The sequence below is a fragment of the Bos indicus x Bos taurus genome, chromosome 10 (assembly GCF_003369695.1).
Source record: "Bos indicus x Bos taurus breed Angus x Brahman F1 hybrid chromosome 10, Bos_hybrid_MaternalHap_v2.0, whole genome shotgun sequence".
NCBI lineage: Eukaryota > Metazoa > Chordata > Mammalia > Artiodactyla > Bovidae > Bos > Bos indicus x Bos taurus.
In genome coordinates this window covers 99,860,135-99,878,626 of record NC_040085.1, presented here as the reverse complement: position 1 = coordinate 99,878,626, position 18,492 = coordinate 99,860,135, and the positions used below count along the sequence as shown (strand labels likewise).

The window sequence follows — 18,492 nt, the reverse complement described above, 5'->3', positions numbered from 1 at the left end:
GGGTGAGCTGAAGCCACTCTCGGCCATTGCCCTGAAGTCAGAAGGCACTGCCCCTTCTCCAGCCAGGCGGCCGTGCGGAAGATTGTTCACCGTGTGGAAGAAGGGCCTGCAGCCTCTGGCCTGTCTCTGCAGGCTCCCACTTTATTACTATTATTGTTTATATCCCTGGGGTTGTTGGTTCTGTCACGGTTTAGTGAAGAAGACCTAAAGCTTTTAAGCCAGAAATTAAAGAGCTAATGGCAATTGGCATGACGCTAGGAATTTGCAAATGTGAAGTCAGTGTTCTAAAAACACTCTCATAAAAATAAAACAAAACCCAGAAACGATTGCTGTAGTATCCACATTTATCTACAGATGTGCATGTGTTTGTTCCTTGTTTAAAGTGAAGCAAAAATCTCACTTAACAAGATTAAAAAAATTTGTAATTTAAAACAATTTTAGTGGCATATAGTTAAGTTCCTCTGCCTTTTCTAAACTAGCTTGTACATCTGGAAGTTCTTGGTTCACGTACAGCTGAAGCTTGGCTTGAAGGATTTTGAGCATTACTTTGCTAGCATGTGAAATAAGTGCAATTTTACGGTAGTTTGAACATTTTTTGGCATTGTTCTCCTTTGGGATTGGAATGAAAACTGACCTTTTCTAGTCCTGTGGCCACTGATGAGTTTTCCAAATATGCTGGCATATTGAGTGTGGCACTTTAACCGCATCATCTTTTAGGATTTGAAAGAGCTCAGCTGGAATTCCATCACCTCTACTAGCTTTGTTTGTAGTGATGCTTCCTAAGGCCACCTGACTTCACACTTAACATCTACTTCTGCTTCACTGACTAGGCTAAAGCCTTTGACTGTGTGGATCAGAACAAACTGTGGGAAATTCTGAAAGAGATGGGAATACCAGACCACTTTACTCGTCTCCCAAGAAACCTGTACGCAGGTCAAGAGGAATGGTTAGAACCTTACACAGAATGACTGACAGGTTCAAATTTGGGAAAGGAGCACGACAAGACTGTATATTGTCACCCTGCTTGTTTAACTTCTATGCAGAGTACATCATGCGAAATGCTGGGCTGGATGAACCATGAGCTGGAATCAAGATTGCCGGGAGAAATATCAACAACCTCAGCTAAACAGAGAAGTGGTGCATAAGTGATGCGCTGTATGCATCATCGTAAGTGTAAGTGTGTAAGTGTAAGTGTGTAAGTGATACACACAGTGACTCCGCTCTAATGGCAGAAAGCGAGGAGGAACGAAAGAGCTTCCTGATGAGGGAGAAAGAGGAGGGTGGAAAAGCGGGCTTAAAACTCAACATTCAAAAAACCCAAATCATGGCCTCCAGTCCCATCACTTCATGGCAGATAGACAGGGGAAAAGCAGAGGCAGGGACAGGTTTTATTTTCTGGGGCTCCAGAACCACTTTAGGCAGTGACTGCAGCCATGACGTTCAAAGACACTTGCTTCTTGGAAGGAAAGCTCTGACCAACCTAGACAACATATTAGAAAGCAGAGACATTACTTTGCTGGCATAGATCTTTGCAGCAAAGATCCATACAGTCAAAGCTATGGTTTTCCCAGTAGTGTGTGAAATGGATGTGAGAGTTGGACCCTAAGGACAATGAGCGCTGAAGAATTGATGCTTTTGAACTGTGGTGTTGAAGAAGACTCTTGAGAGTCCCTTGGACTGCAAGGAGATCCAGCCAGTCCATCCTAAAGGAAATCAGTCCTGAATATTCACTGGAAGGACTGATGCTGAAGCTGAAACTCCAATACTTTGGCCACCTGATGCGAAGAGCTGACTCATTGGAAAAGACCCTGATGCTGGGAAAGACTGAAGGCAGGAGAAGAGGGTGTCAGAGGATCACATGGTTAGATGGTATCACTGACTCAGAGGACATGAATTTGTAGGTCCTGTGTTAGACTCTGATGATTAGAAAAATAAAATAAAGATGATGCAAGATGCCTGCTCCCTGTCCTTCAGAAGCTTCTAGCCCAGACTTCATTGTCTCACTAGCTCGCTTATACGGTATCACTGTGCCCACATACTGCTCTAAAGTTTTCTTGTCATTTAGTCTTTACAGTCATCGTTTGAGGTAGGGGTAAGCAACTGAGGAGCAGACAAGTTAGATAATTTGCCCAAGCTTAAGAGGTAGGTAGAACTGGGCTCTGGACACAGGCAGTCTGACTCCAAACCCCCTGCCTCTTCACCAGGATGGTCTGCCCCTGTTGGGGAAACTGCGGTGGCTTGAGGCCGGTCGTTAAGAGTCCAGTGTAATTGGTGCTGGAAGGTAAGGAAGTGCTCAGGCCCCTATTCACAGAGCAGGAGTCTCCAACTCAGCCTGCGGAAGCCCCAGAAGGACCTCATTCTCCTGTGAGAAGACCACGGAAAGGAATGATTATCTGTTGGTCATGCTCTCAAGGGGCATGGCCTTGCATTTACACATAAGGATGTTGGGCTGAGTCAACAGATTCTATTTAAGAACCACAGTACACAATGTATCATTTAAGTCTGAAGTTGAGGGTTGCTTATCCATCTTCAAGGAGAACATGCCTTTTCCCTCCCTTCTCGGTAGAAATGAGCAGAAGAGATGCAAAGCTGGTTGATGAGCTCTAGCCTTACTGAGGAAGGCAGGGTTTAGCCTTTTGTCTTGTGAAAAAGGAGGATCAGAGGTACAAATTCTCTGTACTTCTCCATGCTGCCCTTTTTCAGGTGGAAGAAGGTGATGTCTCAGATAAGCTTTAGCAAAGAGCTTTGAGAGGTGGGCAGAGAGTTGTCTGTGGGAGACAGGAGAAGGCCAGAGTCAAAGGCGGACTTGCAACCAGGCCCAGCTCTGTTGCCTGCTAACTACTACAGAGTGGGCACGTTTCTTTATTTCCATCGCTTCACTTATAAACAATGGGAATGATAATAGGATTTGTTATTACAGGGTTTTTGTTCGGGTTGAACAAGCTAAGGACGCATATTGTAGATCCTGGCTCCTATGAATGTTTTCATGAACGTTCTTGAGCTTTCTTCAGAGGCTCTGGGGCTGTTTCTGTTCCCGGTCTGCCCACACATCAAGCCACTCATCCGAGACAGGTGCCAGTAAGCGCTGATTCATTTTCTAAGGGGCACAGGAAATGAAATATTAATTGGGGATTAATATGGAGCACTCAAGAGTAAGAAAGAGTCCAGGCAGAAAACTGTCAACTTAAAAAGTAGTCACAGCCTGGAAGTTGACAGTTATGTTTTATTTGGTGGGAATTTTAAGGACTTCAAGCCCAGGAGACGGCGTCTCAAGTAACTCCGAGAGAACTGTTCCAAAGAGGTGGGAGAGGAGTCAGGTTACATAGAAGTTTGCAGCAAAGGGCAGGTAGTCTGAACACTGAAAGATTATTGCTAATTTAGGAAAACCAGGTATCTCACAGAGAAGACTGAGCGCTGAAGAATCGATGCTTTTGAACTGTGGTGTTGGAGAAGACTCTTGAGAGTCCCTTGGACTTTAAGGAGATCCAACCAGTCCATCCTAAAGAAAATGAACCCTGAATGTTCATTGGAAGGTTTGATGCTAAAGCTCCAATACTTTGGCCACCTGATGTGAAGAGCTGATTCACTGGGAAAGACTCTGATGCTGGGCGAGATTGAAGGCGGGAGGAGAAGGGGACGACAGAGGATGAGATGGTTGGATGGCATCACGGACTCAATGGACTTGAGTTTGAGTAAACTCCAGGAGTTGGTGATGGACAAGGAGGCCTGGTGTGCTGCAGTCCACAGGGTCACAAAGAGTTGGGCATGACTGAGTGACTGAACAAAAACAAGATATCTCAAGTTGAGGAATTTAGCGCTTTTCTATGTATAGGAAGATACAAGAGTCTGGGGGTCCTGAAATCATTCCTTTCATGTGCATCTCAGCTCTCTGGGGCCAGCATCCTGGGATCTGATTGTTCACACCTTTAGTTCCTTACTCATCTTAGGGAGTGGTGGCAGCTTGTGGCAGCTCGATGGCTACCTGATAGCAACCATGGTTCTCCCTGGGTTCAGAAAGTCACCTGTGGAGGGCTGGAATCGAGGATGACTGTGACATCCTTGTTCATTGACATGGCAGGAAGCGCTACATTCATTCACAAAGCTACAATGAGTGCAAGATAGCAGAAACATCCCTTTTTCGTGACGTGATTAATCATCTGTTAAATCTCAAGCTCTCTCCAGTGCAGTGCGGATGGAAGGAGTAATCCTCTTGGATTTTGCTCACACAGCATTGAATCAGAATTCCGGGAGCTGCTTTTTTAGCCCAGTGGAAAAAAATATATATATATTTTCCCCCAGAAATTGGGTAGACTCATCTTTGATAGGAATAATCTCAAATGCAGAGAGAGTGGGGCATGCTTCAGACATTCTCCTTAGGACCAGAGTGATTTTTCAACATCACTTGGCAAATTTGTTTCTCAGTCTGGAGAGTCTGAGTCCAAACTGAGATGAAAGAGTGACAGTTAGTTCGTCTGAAAGTGTATTGATCTTTTCAGAGCAGACACATGTATCTCTGCCTCCTTAGAGTACTGGATGCTTTCAGATTTCTCTTATTTCGTCCTTGCATGTAGTCAGAGAGAGAAAACTAATTCTGTGTGGTAAGGCACAATTTGAAAGGTAGAAGGGCTCCTCCCAATGTATCTTGGTCCCACATGACTGTTTGACTAGGTCAGTCATTAATATATTCCCAGGTGCTAAGGAACCGAGTTATAGAACTTCCCCCCCGAAGAGAAATGACCAGTACTGGTAGCGAGGAAAGCTTGCGTGCTCAGACCGTAGCTCTGGATGGGCTGTTCAGCTCACGTTGGGTCTCTCTCTCTTGCTCTTCAAACAGATTCTCTGCTCCTGCTGTCCAGTCTGCAGGTAGCCCTCTCTGTACATTTTTCACCAGGCTGTAAGTAAAGCTCTGATGAAAGCCTGCTGCCTGGATCCCCTGGGGACTCGAGGAAAGGCTAATATTTGCACACAGCTGGATACTCAGGGCAGCAGGAAAGTAAACAGCACCCTCGTATCCCCCATGGCACTGAAGGTGCTCGTGCTGCCTTTTTATGCCTGGTTCCTGGGTGGGAAGATCCCCAGGAGGAGGCATGGCTACCCACTCCAGCATTCTTGCCTGGAGAATCCCATGGACAGAGGAACCTGGTGGGCTTCAGTCCGTGGGGTTGCACAGAGTCGGACACAACTGAGTGACAGAGCGTGCAGCACATGCAGGTCTTGGGGAAGGTTTGTTGATGGGAGACTCTGAGGCGGTGAGTCTATTAGGATGGCTGGTCTGCTCGGCCAGCACAGGTCCGTCTGCTGCACTGGCCGTCTGCCCGGGTGGGAGGTGGGGACCGTGTCCCTCAGTCTCCCTCTCCCATGACCTCTTGTAGACCTTTGGGGTGTCTCCTCCTGGAGGGCGGGGGCAGCCTGCTCTCTAGAGGCAGGGAACTGGGCTAAGAGGATCTGCGATAGGGAGAAAGAGGCCCACAGAGGATGGAGGGAAGCTGCCTTCCTGGCATTTAGGGTGATAATCCTCCGGGTGCCAAGGCCGAGCATCCGCTTGCTGGCTTGGCCAGGCAGGAGATGTGTGATCATGGGCAAGGTCCTCGTTCCTCTGTCTCTTGTGTCCCTGGGGGATGCCTATGTCACAAGTCACTATGAGGGTTCACTGAATTAATCTATGCACTGGCAAGTACTTAGATTCCTGTTATTATTAATATCATTGGGTACGGGATGACAGGGCAGGCTGTCTGAAGTCATATATCCATCAAAGAGTTCTGACAGCAGCCCTGGAGGCAGGGTCCCTTATTTAAAAACCTTTAATAGATGTATGTGGCCGCGCTGGGTCTTAGTCGCAGCATGCGGGCTCTTTTGTTGCAACATGCAAAGTCTTGGTTGTGGGCTAGCTCCCTGACCAGGAATTGAACCCAGGCCCCCCAGCACTGGGAGCACAGAGTCCTAGCCACTGGCCCACCAGGGAAGCCCCTCCTTCATTTTAAAGACCAGAAAACCGAGGCTCGGGGAAGCCGAATACCTTGCACAGGCTAGAGCGTGCACTTTCCCCGTAAACTTTCCCCGTGGCAAGAGGAATATATGAAGTGCTGATACTCTTTTTCTGCGCTGAGGACTTCTTGGAATCAAGAGGTGCCTCGCTGGGAGGTGGCTCCCCGCTGTTGTCTGAAGGACGTGTATGGTGTGGTTCTGCCCTGGGATGTGAAGCAGCCTTTCCATTCACTTCTGCTGCTGAAATATTGATATGTGAAATGCTTCTGAAGCAGGAGAAATAAAAAGCCACCGTGGCAAACAGATTAATTTCGTACTTCCCTTTCTCACCTGGGGCCCCTCCGCCGCAGATGTGCGAGGTGACCTGTACCCTGTTGTGGGGCTTGGAGTCATTAGGGGCACTTCTCAGCTGTGATGACTGCGGGTACCCACCGCCTTTCTCGGTCTCCCAGGGCCTGTGGCTTTCCTTCTCTCCACTAATGGCTGAAAGCGCGCCTGCTCTGAGGACATTTATGAAACCACTTCCCCTTCCCCCCACCTTGCCTCGACCCCTGGCTGAACATCTCCTTCCTAAATCCCTCTGCTGACTGTGCCCTCCTGACATGAAGAACGCGGAAGGCCTGGAGCCACCCTGTGCCCTCGGACGAGGTCCTTTCCTTTGTCCCCGCGCTGTAAGCCTCAGGAAGAAGACCACGTGTCCTGCAGTCCGGCTGACTCACGACCCGAGCCGCTCTGCCCTGCGAGTGCGGACGCTAGATCAAACCGTCCCCGCGGTCGTTGGCGTTGGTGCGGATGCCTCTGGTCGGCCGCCTTCCTCGGTCTCAGACAAGCCGAGTAATGAATGCTCCACCTCTGTCTGTCTTCCTCCCGGTGCCGCGTGAGGAAACAGAGAAACAGATGATCTCACGGGGTGCACAGATCACAGGAGAAAAGCCACAGACAGTTAGTGGTCCCCCGAGGGCCGTGGTTCATCCCGGAGCAGCACTAAAGCTCAAGATGGTATCGCGAACTGCCTGAAACTCTGATTTACGCAGCCCGGCCTTGCCCCGAGGGACGCTGGCGCGGGGAGCCTGGTGGCGCACCTCCGGGGGCTCCTCACGCCCCTTCCTTCCCGTCAGCCTCAGACCTGCCTTGTCTGTGAGAGGCTGTAGTCTCCCTGTTCCCCCTTTCTGGGGGTCCTGATGCAGGAGAGGTTGGGGGTGGAGAGGGCAGGAAAGGAAGAGAGTCCTTTACTCACTTGTTTTCCAGTTTCACTGAGATTAAATTGACATTTTAACCTGGTGGAAGTTGAAGGTTTACCATGTATTTATTTGATACACGAATTTATTGCAAAATGATGACTATGGCATTAGCTAACGTCTCCGTTACACACTATATGTATGTGTGTAATACACTGTATTATGTGTGTAATCCATTACACACTATTATGTAATATACACTATGTAGTGTATATATACACTACTATACATATGAATATTCTGTAATAACTTCTATGGGAAAAGAATCTGAAGAAGAATGGAGATATGGAGGTGTGTGTGTGTGTGTGTGTGAGTGTGTGTGTGTGTATGGACTCTCCAGGTAGCTCAGTGGTAAAGAATCTGCCTGTTGATGCAGGAGATCCAGGAGAGGTGGGTTCGATCCCTGTCGGAAAGATCCCCTGGAGAAGGAAAGGCAACCCACTCCAGTATTCTTGCCTGAAAAATCTCATGGACAAAGGAGACTGTTGGGCTTGAAGTGAAGTGAAGTGGCTCAGTCGTGTCTGACTCTTTGAGACCCCATGGACCGTAGCCTGCTACACTCCTCCGTCCATGGGATTTTCCAGGCAAGAGTACTGGAGTGGTTGCCATTTCCTTCTCCAGAGGATCTTTCAGACTCAGGGATTGAACCCGGGTCTCCCGCACCGTTGGCAGACGCTTTACCATCTGAGCCACCAGGGAAGTCATGAGTTGGGCATGACTGAGCACTCATGTCTGCACGCAATGCTATACATATATCTGATTCACTTTGTTGTGAATCAAGAATCTCCATTCTTTTTCAGATTCTTTCCCCATATAGGTTATTACAGAATATTGAGTAGCATCCTGTGCTGTCCACTAGGTCCTTGTTGATTATTTTATATATACAGTAGTGTGTATATGTTAATCCCAAGCTCCTAATTTATCACCTCTCCCCAGGTTTCCCCTTTGGTAACCTTAAGTTTGATTCCCAAATCTGTATGTTTCTGTTTTGTAAATAAGTTAGAAACAGATTATTTTAGATTCGTACGTGTTCACATTCAGTCGGGTCTGACTCTTTGTGACCCCATGGACTGTTGCCCACCAGGCTCCTCTGTCCACGGGATTCTCCAGGCAAGAACACTGGAGTGGGTTGCCACTTCCTTCTCCAGGGGATCTTCCCGACCCAGGGACTGAACCCGCGTCTCTTGCATCTCCGGATTGGCAGACGGATCCCTTACCAGCTGCACCGTTTTGGCCTCTTTGACGTCAGCACACCAACCGCTGTCATCACCTTTCATTCACCTGCTTTTTAAACATAGAACAATCCTTATATTTCTTGGTGCTGGGTTGCTCTCTTATGTTTGTATTACAAAGAAATAAGTTGCTTTCCCTTCGCACTGCTGGGAATACCATGTGCCTACATTTATTACTATAGTTTGTTCACTCATTTCCTATTGACTGAAGCATTCATTTATGAATCCCTTGCTGGGTGGGTATTGGAAATTCTAACTTACAGGCTATAAAGGAAATTCAAAAAGGGGTAGAATTAAATTTTAAAGTGATGCCTTCTAATTTGTAGTATGCTTTCCTTGAAACTCTCACATCCCATCTAGTATAATTATCTCCTTGTGATTTTCAGAAGACCTTTCTGAACTTGGTTGTGGGTGAACTTGTGAACACATGACGCTCCTTGAGCCTGAGATTGTGGCTTTAGATGATGCTGATGGGAGTTGAACCTTGAACCTATAACTGGTCTTTGAAGCCAGACTGTGGCTCAGTTTCGTCATTTCGTTAGCAACGTGCTTGGCCATTTCTAATGAGCTGGCTTATCTTCGCTTTTGCAGCCTGCATGGAGAGGGAAAAAAACTTAAAAGCAACTGCTTTTCATTTTAATAGCCTTTACTTGAGTTCAAACAACTAAGATTATTAGAAAATACTTTAGAAATTTAATAAAGTTAGAATTATGAATTCAATCAGTAATATGGAGTTTAAAATGATGCCGTTGATTCAAGTGATAGCAGCCCATTTATACTGGTTTTCCCTGTAGGTATATAACCTACAGATTGTGGATTCCTTTTAATCCTGGTTGTTTGCTGGAGTCTTTCTGATCTAAAAGATCTAGACAGTATCACACCTCATTCCTGGGCTGGGGGGATCCTCTAGTCTTACCAAGAGCTTGGTGACTTGGGAGAGGCCTTCTTTTTTCCTGCTTGTTTCTGCTTGTAAATCATATTCCAGCCCCCTGTGCCCTTATATTTAAACTCACTTCCCCAAACATCTGCTTGTAGAGCCCACTTTATTGAAGACTTGGGGGCACAAGAGAGGGATTTACATCCAAGATCTGAAGCAAGTTAAACTTGGGTACCAGATGGACCTGCTTTATTTAAACAATTATTTGCCTGTTTCTGGCTGTGCCGGGTCCTTGTTGCTGCGAGGGCTTTCTCTAGCAGAGCAAGGGCTACTCTGTTACGGTTCGTGGGCTTCTCACCGCGGTGGCTTCTCTTATTGCACAGAAGCTCTTGGCGAATGGGGCTTCAGCAGTCGCAGCCTGTGGCTCAGTATCTGTGGCGCACAGGCTTAGCTTCTTGCTGGCATGTGGGGCCCTTTCAGATCAGGGATTGAACTGTGTCTCCTGTGTTGCCAGGCGGATGCTCTACCACTGAGCTGCCAGGAAAGCCTGGACCTGCTTGTTAGAAGTCTTGGGCATTGCAGTAACTGAGCTCAGCTGACACTTGTCTGTTTTGCTCTCCTCTTTTCCTTTTTTATTCCCCCAGTGCTTTCCCTCTCTTTTCTCTCTTCCCTCCCTCAGGCTCTAAAATCCACTTTTCCCAGTTTTTATGTATTCTTTAAATTTTTAGTGCTGAGCCGTGGAGCTGTCATCCGCTGCAGCAGTCCAGTGAAGTCTGATGCTCTATCGACATGTTCAAGGAAGCAGTCTAGTTAGAAATGACTGCTTGGGCCTTCGTTGGTGGTCCAGTGGTTAGGACTCCTCGCAGGGAGTCGTGGGTTCTATCCTTGGTCGGTAAACCAAGATCCCACAAGCCACGCAGTGTAGCCAAAAAAGAAGAAATGACCACTTGGGAGGTCTCTTCTGTCTAAATTCTTGGACAGTGACAAGCCTTCTCCCTCCTCTGTGTCTGGAGGTGAGGACAGGGTTGGTGAGTGTGACTGTGTTCGGGGTACCATATGCAGAAGAAAGGGCAAAACCAGGGCTTTGGATCCGTGTGAGCTTGAATTCTGAACCCTCCTCTTCCTGGCTGTGTGACCGCAGACGGGGTACTTGACATTCCTGAGCCTGTTTCCGTATCTTGAAAGAGAGAGGTAGTATGACGTGCTCACAAGTGTAGAAAGAATAGAATAGAATAACACACAGGTTGTGGAAGGGATTAAAGGGAGGAACGCTTCTAGAGCACCTGCCTCAATGCAGACACTCAACCAGTGTTAATTTCCTTTCCTTTCAAGTGATAGATACTCTCCTTGAGGGTTACATATGTAAACATTAAATATTTATCAATTGCATAATTCAGAGAAAAGAAACTTGAAAAGGAATCTTATGTTGGATTTTTTTTTGATGAAGCCAGTAATTACCCCTGCTTGTCTTTGCTGCACATCTGTCTATATGCAGCACTGGGTCTGCTTTGGATGTCAGTGTGCTGTCCTTAGCACAGGGAGGATGGATTGAACCCAAACTCTTTTCACTGCTTCATAGAAGTTGTAAATATTAGGTATTGATGCTGTGATCTGAGGCCACTCAAGTGACTGGGCTCTAGAGCTGTCCCTGAGGTGGGCCCATCAGAGCCGAATCAATGATGAAGAGATAAACAAAGCTGAAGGCCTGTGGTTGGTCTGATGGCACTCACAGGAGAGTGAAAATGGGTATTTTACCAGCAGAAAGAACTCACCCTCTGTCTTCTGTCTGAAGCAGAGGATTGCAGAGCCACCAGTGAAGAAGTGACCTTTGTAGATCAGGCTGATTTAAACCACGGGCAAAGACACGTTCCATGCAGCTGGATTTTAAGTTCTGGGCTGCCAGGTTTATGTTAGAAACAGTGGCTAGTGTAATATTTCATGTTCTTAGAGGCAGGAAAGAGTAAAGACTTGAACAAAAGAGGTTTTTTCCTTTTGTCAATTGTCTAGTGAAGTGTGAAGTGAAAGTCACTCAGTCGTGTCCGACTCTTTGTGATCCCATGGAATAGTCCATGGGATTCTCCAGGCCAGAATACTGGAGTGGGGATCTTCCCAACCCAGGGATCGAACAATTTGCCAAATGCAGTCAGTAGTCTGTTTATGAACAACTGTGAGCTAAGAATGGTTTTGCATATTTAAAGGGCTATAAAAAGAAAGGAAAACTACACAGCGAAAACCATATGTGGCCCGCAAAACCTAAAATATTTACTGTCTGGCTTTTTCTGGAAACGGGTTTGATCCCTGGTCTAAAGAGTTGGAAATATCTCAGATCAATGAAGGCAAAACGTAACTAACAATGGTTGACTTTTTCAGTTGTCATCTAATTTGTGGCAACCACTGTCTGCTCGTTTTAACAAAGCTTGCTGCTGCTAAGTCACTTCAGTCGTGTCCGACGCTATGCGACCCCATAGATGGCAGCCCACCAGGCTCCTCCGTCCCTGGGATTCTCCAGGCAAGAACACTGGAGTGGGTTGCCATTTCCTTCTCCAACGCATGAAAGTGAAAAGCTCAGTGAAGAAAAGAAAAGTGAAGTCCCTCAGTCGTGTCCAACTCTTAGCGACCCCACGGACTGCAGCCTACCAGGCTCCTCCATCCATGGGACTTTCCAGGCAAGAGGACTGGAGTGGGGTGCCACTGCCTTCTCCGTTAACAAAGCTTAATGTCCATTATTTAGGATGAATATAATCACATCTCAATGTTAATTGTGTCTGGCAGTATCCACGTGGGGTTATTACAGTTTTTAGCAGAGAGTGGAGTCTCTCTTCCTTTCTAGAAGTAGCTCATGTTTCTGTCACCTCCCTGTGAAGCCCCCAGCTGTCCCTTCTCCACCACGCTCACCTGCTTGAAATCTCCTCCTACCCTCTCCCCTGGCTTGAAAGAGGTTGGCAGGGCCTACTCGGGAAGAGCTGCAGAGGGATTGTCCACCTTGTTCTGTGCACGCTGAGACTCTGGAAGGATCTTCAGCAGCGGATGTGTGATCAAAGACCCGTGACGTGTATGTGATGAAGAGGTATAAGTCCTGGGCCTAGGCCGTCCATGGGGGCGGAACCTGAACAAACAACCTCCTGGAAGAATTGGGGCCCAGATTAGACCCTGAAGGAGGGGCACCTTTGTGGGAGAGCAAAGCAGAGGTTCAGGTGTACGAGGGGATGTCTCCTAGAGGGTCCTGCCCAGGGCTGGAGGCTTTTCCAGTCATGTGAGCTGGGGTTGGAGCGTCAGTGTGGCCAAGTCATTGGGAATTTTAAGGTGTATGAAATTCCAAATCCAGTAGCCAGTGAGGAGTCACTGTCATTTATTTTAAAAAGGAGGTATGTGTGTGTGCGTGTGTGTGTGTGTTGGGGGGACAGTGAAATGACAGTCACACAGTTGGCAGCTCTTTGTTAAGCCTTGCTCCAGTGCTGGGCACCCGGTTACATCAATCATCTAACTTCATCCTCACAGTAACTCTGTGGGGGGAGGAATTATCACCTCCAGTTTGCAGATGAGGAAATCTAGGCTGAGAGGGGTGAACATAACGTGCCCGAGGCTCTGAGGTCCTAGCTCCCAACTCCCGGAACCATCTCAGGGGAAACCAGTCCAACAAAACAGGCGAGAGAGGAAAGGAACTGAAATCCTGTCTTCCAAGAGCGACCGCTTTGGGGGCCAGTCCTCACAGACCGCTCTCCGTGGATACTCAAGACCTGTGCGTTCTGCGTAACCTGTGCCAGGACTGGGTAAACCCTGCGTGCGTGCTCAGTCGCTTCACTCGTGTCCTTTGCAGCCCACCGGGCTCCTCTGTCTGTGGGATGCTCCAGGCGAGAATGCTGGAGTGGGTTGCCACGCCCTTCTCCGGGGGATCTTCCCGACTAGGGACTGAACCCGTGTCTCTCACGTCTCCTGCATTGGCAGATGGGTTCTTTACCACTGAGCCTCCTGGAAATTCTACACCTGCACATTTTACATAAATGACAATATAGTATATATCAGGTTCCCCTCCCATTTAAAACTAATTTTTTACTTTTAATAAGTGAGTGTATAGTGTTATAAAAAATTATACTAAGTAGATTTGAAGATCTAATTGGCTTTACTCAATGATTTATGAATTGGGCAGATCTCATCTAGCATCTGGAGGCATGCTCCCAGGGTCTGTACAAAATGGATGGTTTTTATAGGACAGAGAACTATTATGAAAAAAATGTCATATTTAGTGAAATAACTCAGACAGAGAAAGATAAATAGCACATGTCATTTATGTGTGTGTGCTAAGTAGCTTCAGTCATGTCCGACTCTTTGTGACCCTGTGGACTGTAGCCTGGCAGGCTCCTCTGTCCGTGGGATTCTCCAGGCAAGAAGACTGAAGTGGGTTGCTCTTTCTTTCTTCAGGAGGTCTTCCCGACCAGGAATTGAATTTGCGTCTCCTGTGTCTCCTGCATTGGCAGGCGGGTTCTTTACCACTAGCACCACCTGGAAAGCCCGATATCATATATATATGGCATCTAAAGATAATACATAGGAGTCTATATATAAGGCGGAAATAGAGTCACAGACACAGAAAGCAAAGCTGTGGTTACCGAAGGGCCACATGAGGAGTATGAGGTTAACGGATGCAGACTACTTTGCATAAAATAGATGAGCAGAGGGATTTAGCACATGGAGCTGTATTCTTGTAAGGACCTATAATGGAATACAATAAAAAAAAAGAGACTGAATCACCTTGCTGTACACCTGAAACTAACATAGTATTGTGACTCAACGACACTTCACCGAAAGAGAACAAGTATGAAAAAGATCACATTTCTGGAGCAGGTTGAAGCTGCAGTGGAGTCAGGTGTTCAGCGCGGGTTTGGTGCTGTGAGGTCCGGCACAGGCGGTGGGGTTCGGGCTGCGCTTTCCTCTCTAACTGCAGTATTTCACTTTGTGACTGTACTTTTGTCCGCATAACCTTTCGTCTAGAGATCACTGCAGGTTCTTGAGCAAGGGAATCTTGATAAACTTCTTAACTGAGTCTCATGCTTTCTCACTTTCCTTGCAGCACGCTCTTGACGCGGACAACGCAGGAGTAAGCCCAATAGGAAACTCTTCCAACAACAGCAGTCACTGGGACCTGGGAAGTGCCTTTTTCTTTGCTGGAACTGTCATCACCACCATAGGTATCCATGTGTTTGCAAGTATCTTTTCCCGGCAGGCCCTCCTGAAGAATGGCACTAAAATCAACAGTTCGTCCGCATAGAATCCACGACTGCCGGGGGTTCGGAGGAGGCTTCCCAAACACTGTCAAGTTATCACAGTACTTGTGTGGTGGCTTTCAGTAAAAGCCAAAGTAGAATGAACTGTTTCAGTTTTCAAAATGAAAGTCTAGGGGACCTTTAGTTTAAATGGACCTCATGGGAAGGTTAAAGTGAAAAAAATCAATCTCTGAATTGGTCAGTTGAACTCAGATTGCTCAGCTGAGTTGAAATTCCTTTTTTAAAAGTGTACTTATTAAAGTTATTCATGAAGGTACCAAACTGTTCTACAAAGTTTGTTATGAAAAACAGCAGTCTCTGCCCGTCTCTCTTTTTTTAACCTCCCCTGGATACATTGCTTTCATCCCTTTTGCTTGATTATTTTGATATTCATCTCCATGTCTTTAAATATCACATTTGCGCTGCACTTCCCGAATTTTATTTTAGTGATGATTTCTTGACTTCCCATTGAGGAAAATGAGGAATTAGTTCCCTTTCCTCATCCCTGCCCACCGTAGAAGGGCTCTCTTTCCGTCCTCCTTCCTTCCCTGTGGTTTAATTAGATCAAAAGTGAATGTTTGCATTACTTTGCTGGGTAAATGCTCTTCACAGCTGATCATAAGGTGAGCTCTGATTACTAACTTCCTGCACCAATTTTTGTTCTCATTGTATTTCTGTGTGTCTTTTATCTGATCCTCGGGGAGTCTTGTATTTTTGTCCTAGGTGTTAATTGGTTTGTCATAGGGGTTAACTTCATAATTATAATCGCATATAATAACCTTAGGGTTCAAATCTTTAAGCAGTATTTATTAGCCCTCTGTTATGGGTGGTGACATCTCTTTCTCCACCACACAGTTTCAGTTGAGGCCATCTTATCAGTGTTTACTTTTACATCATTAAATATGCTTAAGCTTCTGTCAGACGACTTGCCCACTTTAAATAATAACTCTTGGCTCTCAGCGGTCATATATAATGCAGTGAGGGAACTGACTCAGCATCTCAACTCCTTTTCCTCTTCCGCTATCGATTATTACTCTCTGTATCATTCTGTGACATCAGGGTGTATATTTCACATTCTGTTCTGCTGCCTGGGTACTCCCACTGTGTTAGTCATAGTTCTGCGGTTGAATATTGTCCGTGTTCCTCTCTAGCCACGGTTTACACCGTGGTTTTGCCATTGCTTTTGTCAATCTTCACTTGCTTGGCTGAACCTTAAGAATGGCTCCTGGGAGCAATATTCCCTGGGTGTTTGTATTGTCGGATGGTAGCCTTACACTTGCCTGGAAAATCCCATGGATGGAGGAGCCTGGTAGGCGGCAGTCCATGGGGTCGCTAAGAGTCGGACACGACTGAGCAACTTCACTTTCACTTTTCACTTTCATGCATTGGAGAAGGAAATGGCACCCCACTCCAGTGTTCTTGCCTGGAGAATCCCAGGGATGGAGGAGCATGGTGGGCTGCCATCTATGGGGTCGCACAGAGTCGGACACGACTGAAGCGATTTAGCAGCAGCAGCCTTACACTTGAAGGGCAGTTTGGCTAGAAATGAAATCAGTGACTCACATTGTTTTTCAAGGATCTTGTTGGTTACTCTGTTTCCCCCTCTGCTTATGCAGTGGTGGAGAAACCTAATGGCAGGCAATTTCCCTCCTTTTATCAGTATAACTGACTTGATCTTTCTGCTCAGCTACTCAAAAGATTATTTCTTTATCATTCGTCTGATAAAGCTATGAGGTTTTGTCCCTTTTATTTCCGGAAAGCTGTCTCGATTGTCCTTTTGAAGCATTCTCTCCGCTGTGTGGTCTGGGCTCTGTTCTTTAGGGATTCCGATTGTACATCTGTCATTACTTCTTTCCATGTCCTCTATACTAGTATCTTCCCTGAACTCCTTTTTAACCCTTAAAATTGGCTTTCAATTGTTTTAAAATTTTAAATTATTTATTTTAATTGGAGGCTAATTACAATATTGTGATGGTTTTTGCCATTTATCGACATGAATCAGCCATGGGTGCACATGTGTCCCCCATCCTGAACCCCCCTCCCACCCCCGTCCCCACCCCCTCAGGACGAGCCCCTCAGGGTCATCCCAGTGCACCTGCTTTGAGTGGCCAGCTTCATGCATTGAACTTGCACTGGTCATCTATTTCACATATGATAATATACAAGTTTCAATGCTATTCTCTCCAATCATCCCACCCTCGCCTTCTCCCACAGAGTCCAATAGACTGTTCTATACATGTGTCTCCTTCGCTGTCCTGCATATAGGGTTATTGTCTTTCTAAATTCCACATATATGTGTTAATATACTGTACTGTATATTATACAATATAGTATATCGTTTTTCTGACTTACTTCACTCTGTATAATAGGCTCCAGTTTCATCCACCTCATTAGAATTGACTCAAATGCATTCTTTTTAATGGCTGAGTAATACTCCATTGTGAATATGTACCATAGCTTTCTTATCCATTCGTCTGTTGATGGACATCTAGGTTGCTTCCTGGCTATTGTAAACAGTGCTGCGATGAACATTGGGGTACACATGTCTCTTTCAATTCTGGTTTCCTCAGTGTGTGTGCCCAGCAGTGGGATTGCTGGGTTGTATGGCAGTTCTAGTTCCAGTTTTTTAAGGAATCTCCACACTGTTCTCCATAGTGGCTGTACCAGTTTGCATTCCCACCAACAGTGTAAGAGGGTTCCCTGTTCTGCACACCCTCTCCAGCATTTATTGTTTCTAGACTTTTGGATCACAGCCATTCTGACTGGGGTGAGATGGTACCTCATAGCGGTTTTGATTAGTATTCCTCTGACAATGAGTGATGTTGAGCATCTTTTCATGTGTTTGATAGCCATCTGTATGTCTTCTTTGGAGAAATGTCCATTAAGTTCTTTGGCCCACTTTTTGATTGGGTCGTTTATTTTTCTTGGAATTGAGCTGCATGAGCTGCATGTATATTTTGGAGACTAATTTTTGTCAGTTGTTTCATTTGCGACTCTTTTCTCCCGTTCTGAAGGCTGCCTTTTCACCTTGCTTATGGTGTCCTTCATCGTGCAAAAGTTTTTAAGTTTAATTAGGCCCCCTTTGTTCACTTTTATTTCCGTTACTCTGGGAGCTGGGTCGTGTCACTCGCTTGATTCCGTCCTCTCTTCTTTGTGTGCGTGTGTGTTTTCACAGTCTTACCTTCTCCATGCGCGTCTTCCAATTTTATTTTCATTACTGTGATCATTAGGGGACTTTTTTCTTTGCTATTTTTTCCCTGGATTCCATTAGCTTAGCTCGCATCTCATCTACACTTGTTACCTCATCATCTTCTCCCTGATTTCCTGCATCTTTGTGGTTTCTCTCTGATGATTCTGAGAGGCAATTACTTCATGCTTGTTTACGGTTTTGTCTGGTTGGGGCAGCATCTTTCTGCCGAGTGTCTTTCATTCACTGGTAAGTTTTGCTGCTCTTTCACTTTTTTTTTTTTTAATGGAAGCTTTATCTTCACGCCGAGCATTTCTTTTGATGCCAAACACACTGGATATCCCTGGACTAGCTCTCTGCTGAACTTTCCTGGGGGCTTGAAGAGGGGAGCAGGGAGAAGTCAGTAACCTTTCTGGCCGCACGTGCCAAGACGCCCCTCTTTCCTGCTGCCAGTGAGGCGGAGCGCCTCCTGCAGACCCGGCCTGTCTGTGTTCCTCTCTGCATAGCTCTGCCTCTTCTGTTTTTCTGGACCAGGTCAAGCTCAGGAAGGCTTCTGCGGCTCTTCCTGTTCACACTGTATTTCACACTTGGTGCAAACAGCGATGTATCTTTTGAAGTTCAAGGTGAGACCCTCACTTTCATAATTGGATTTTTACTGTCATTTTCTGAGATTTGCCATCAATGGGCCCTTTAATCATTCTCTGTACTTCTC

General features: G+C 46.3%; 1 protein-coding gene across 1 annotated transcript in view; it reads left to right on the top strand.

Annotated features, from left to right (window-relative positions):
• The window catches only part of KCNK10 (potassium two pore domain channel subfamily K member 10), a 157,408-nt gene that overhangs the window by 86,687 nt on the left and 52,229 nt on the right, over nt 1-18,492 (top strand). The window contains exon 3 of the mRNA XM_027552666.1: nt 14,401-14,518. Coding sequence (XP_027408467.1) covers nt 14,401-14,518 — 118 coding nt within the window. The remainder of the gene's footprint in view (nt 1-14,400; nt 14,519-18,492) is intronic.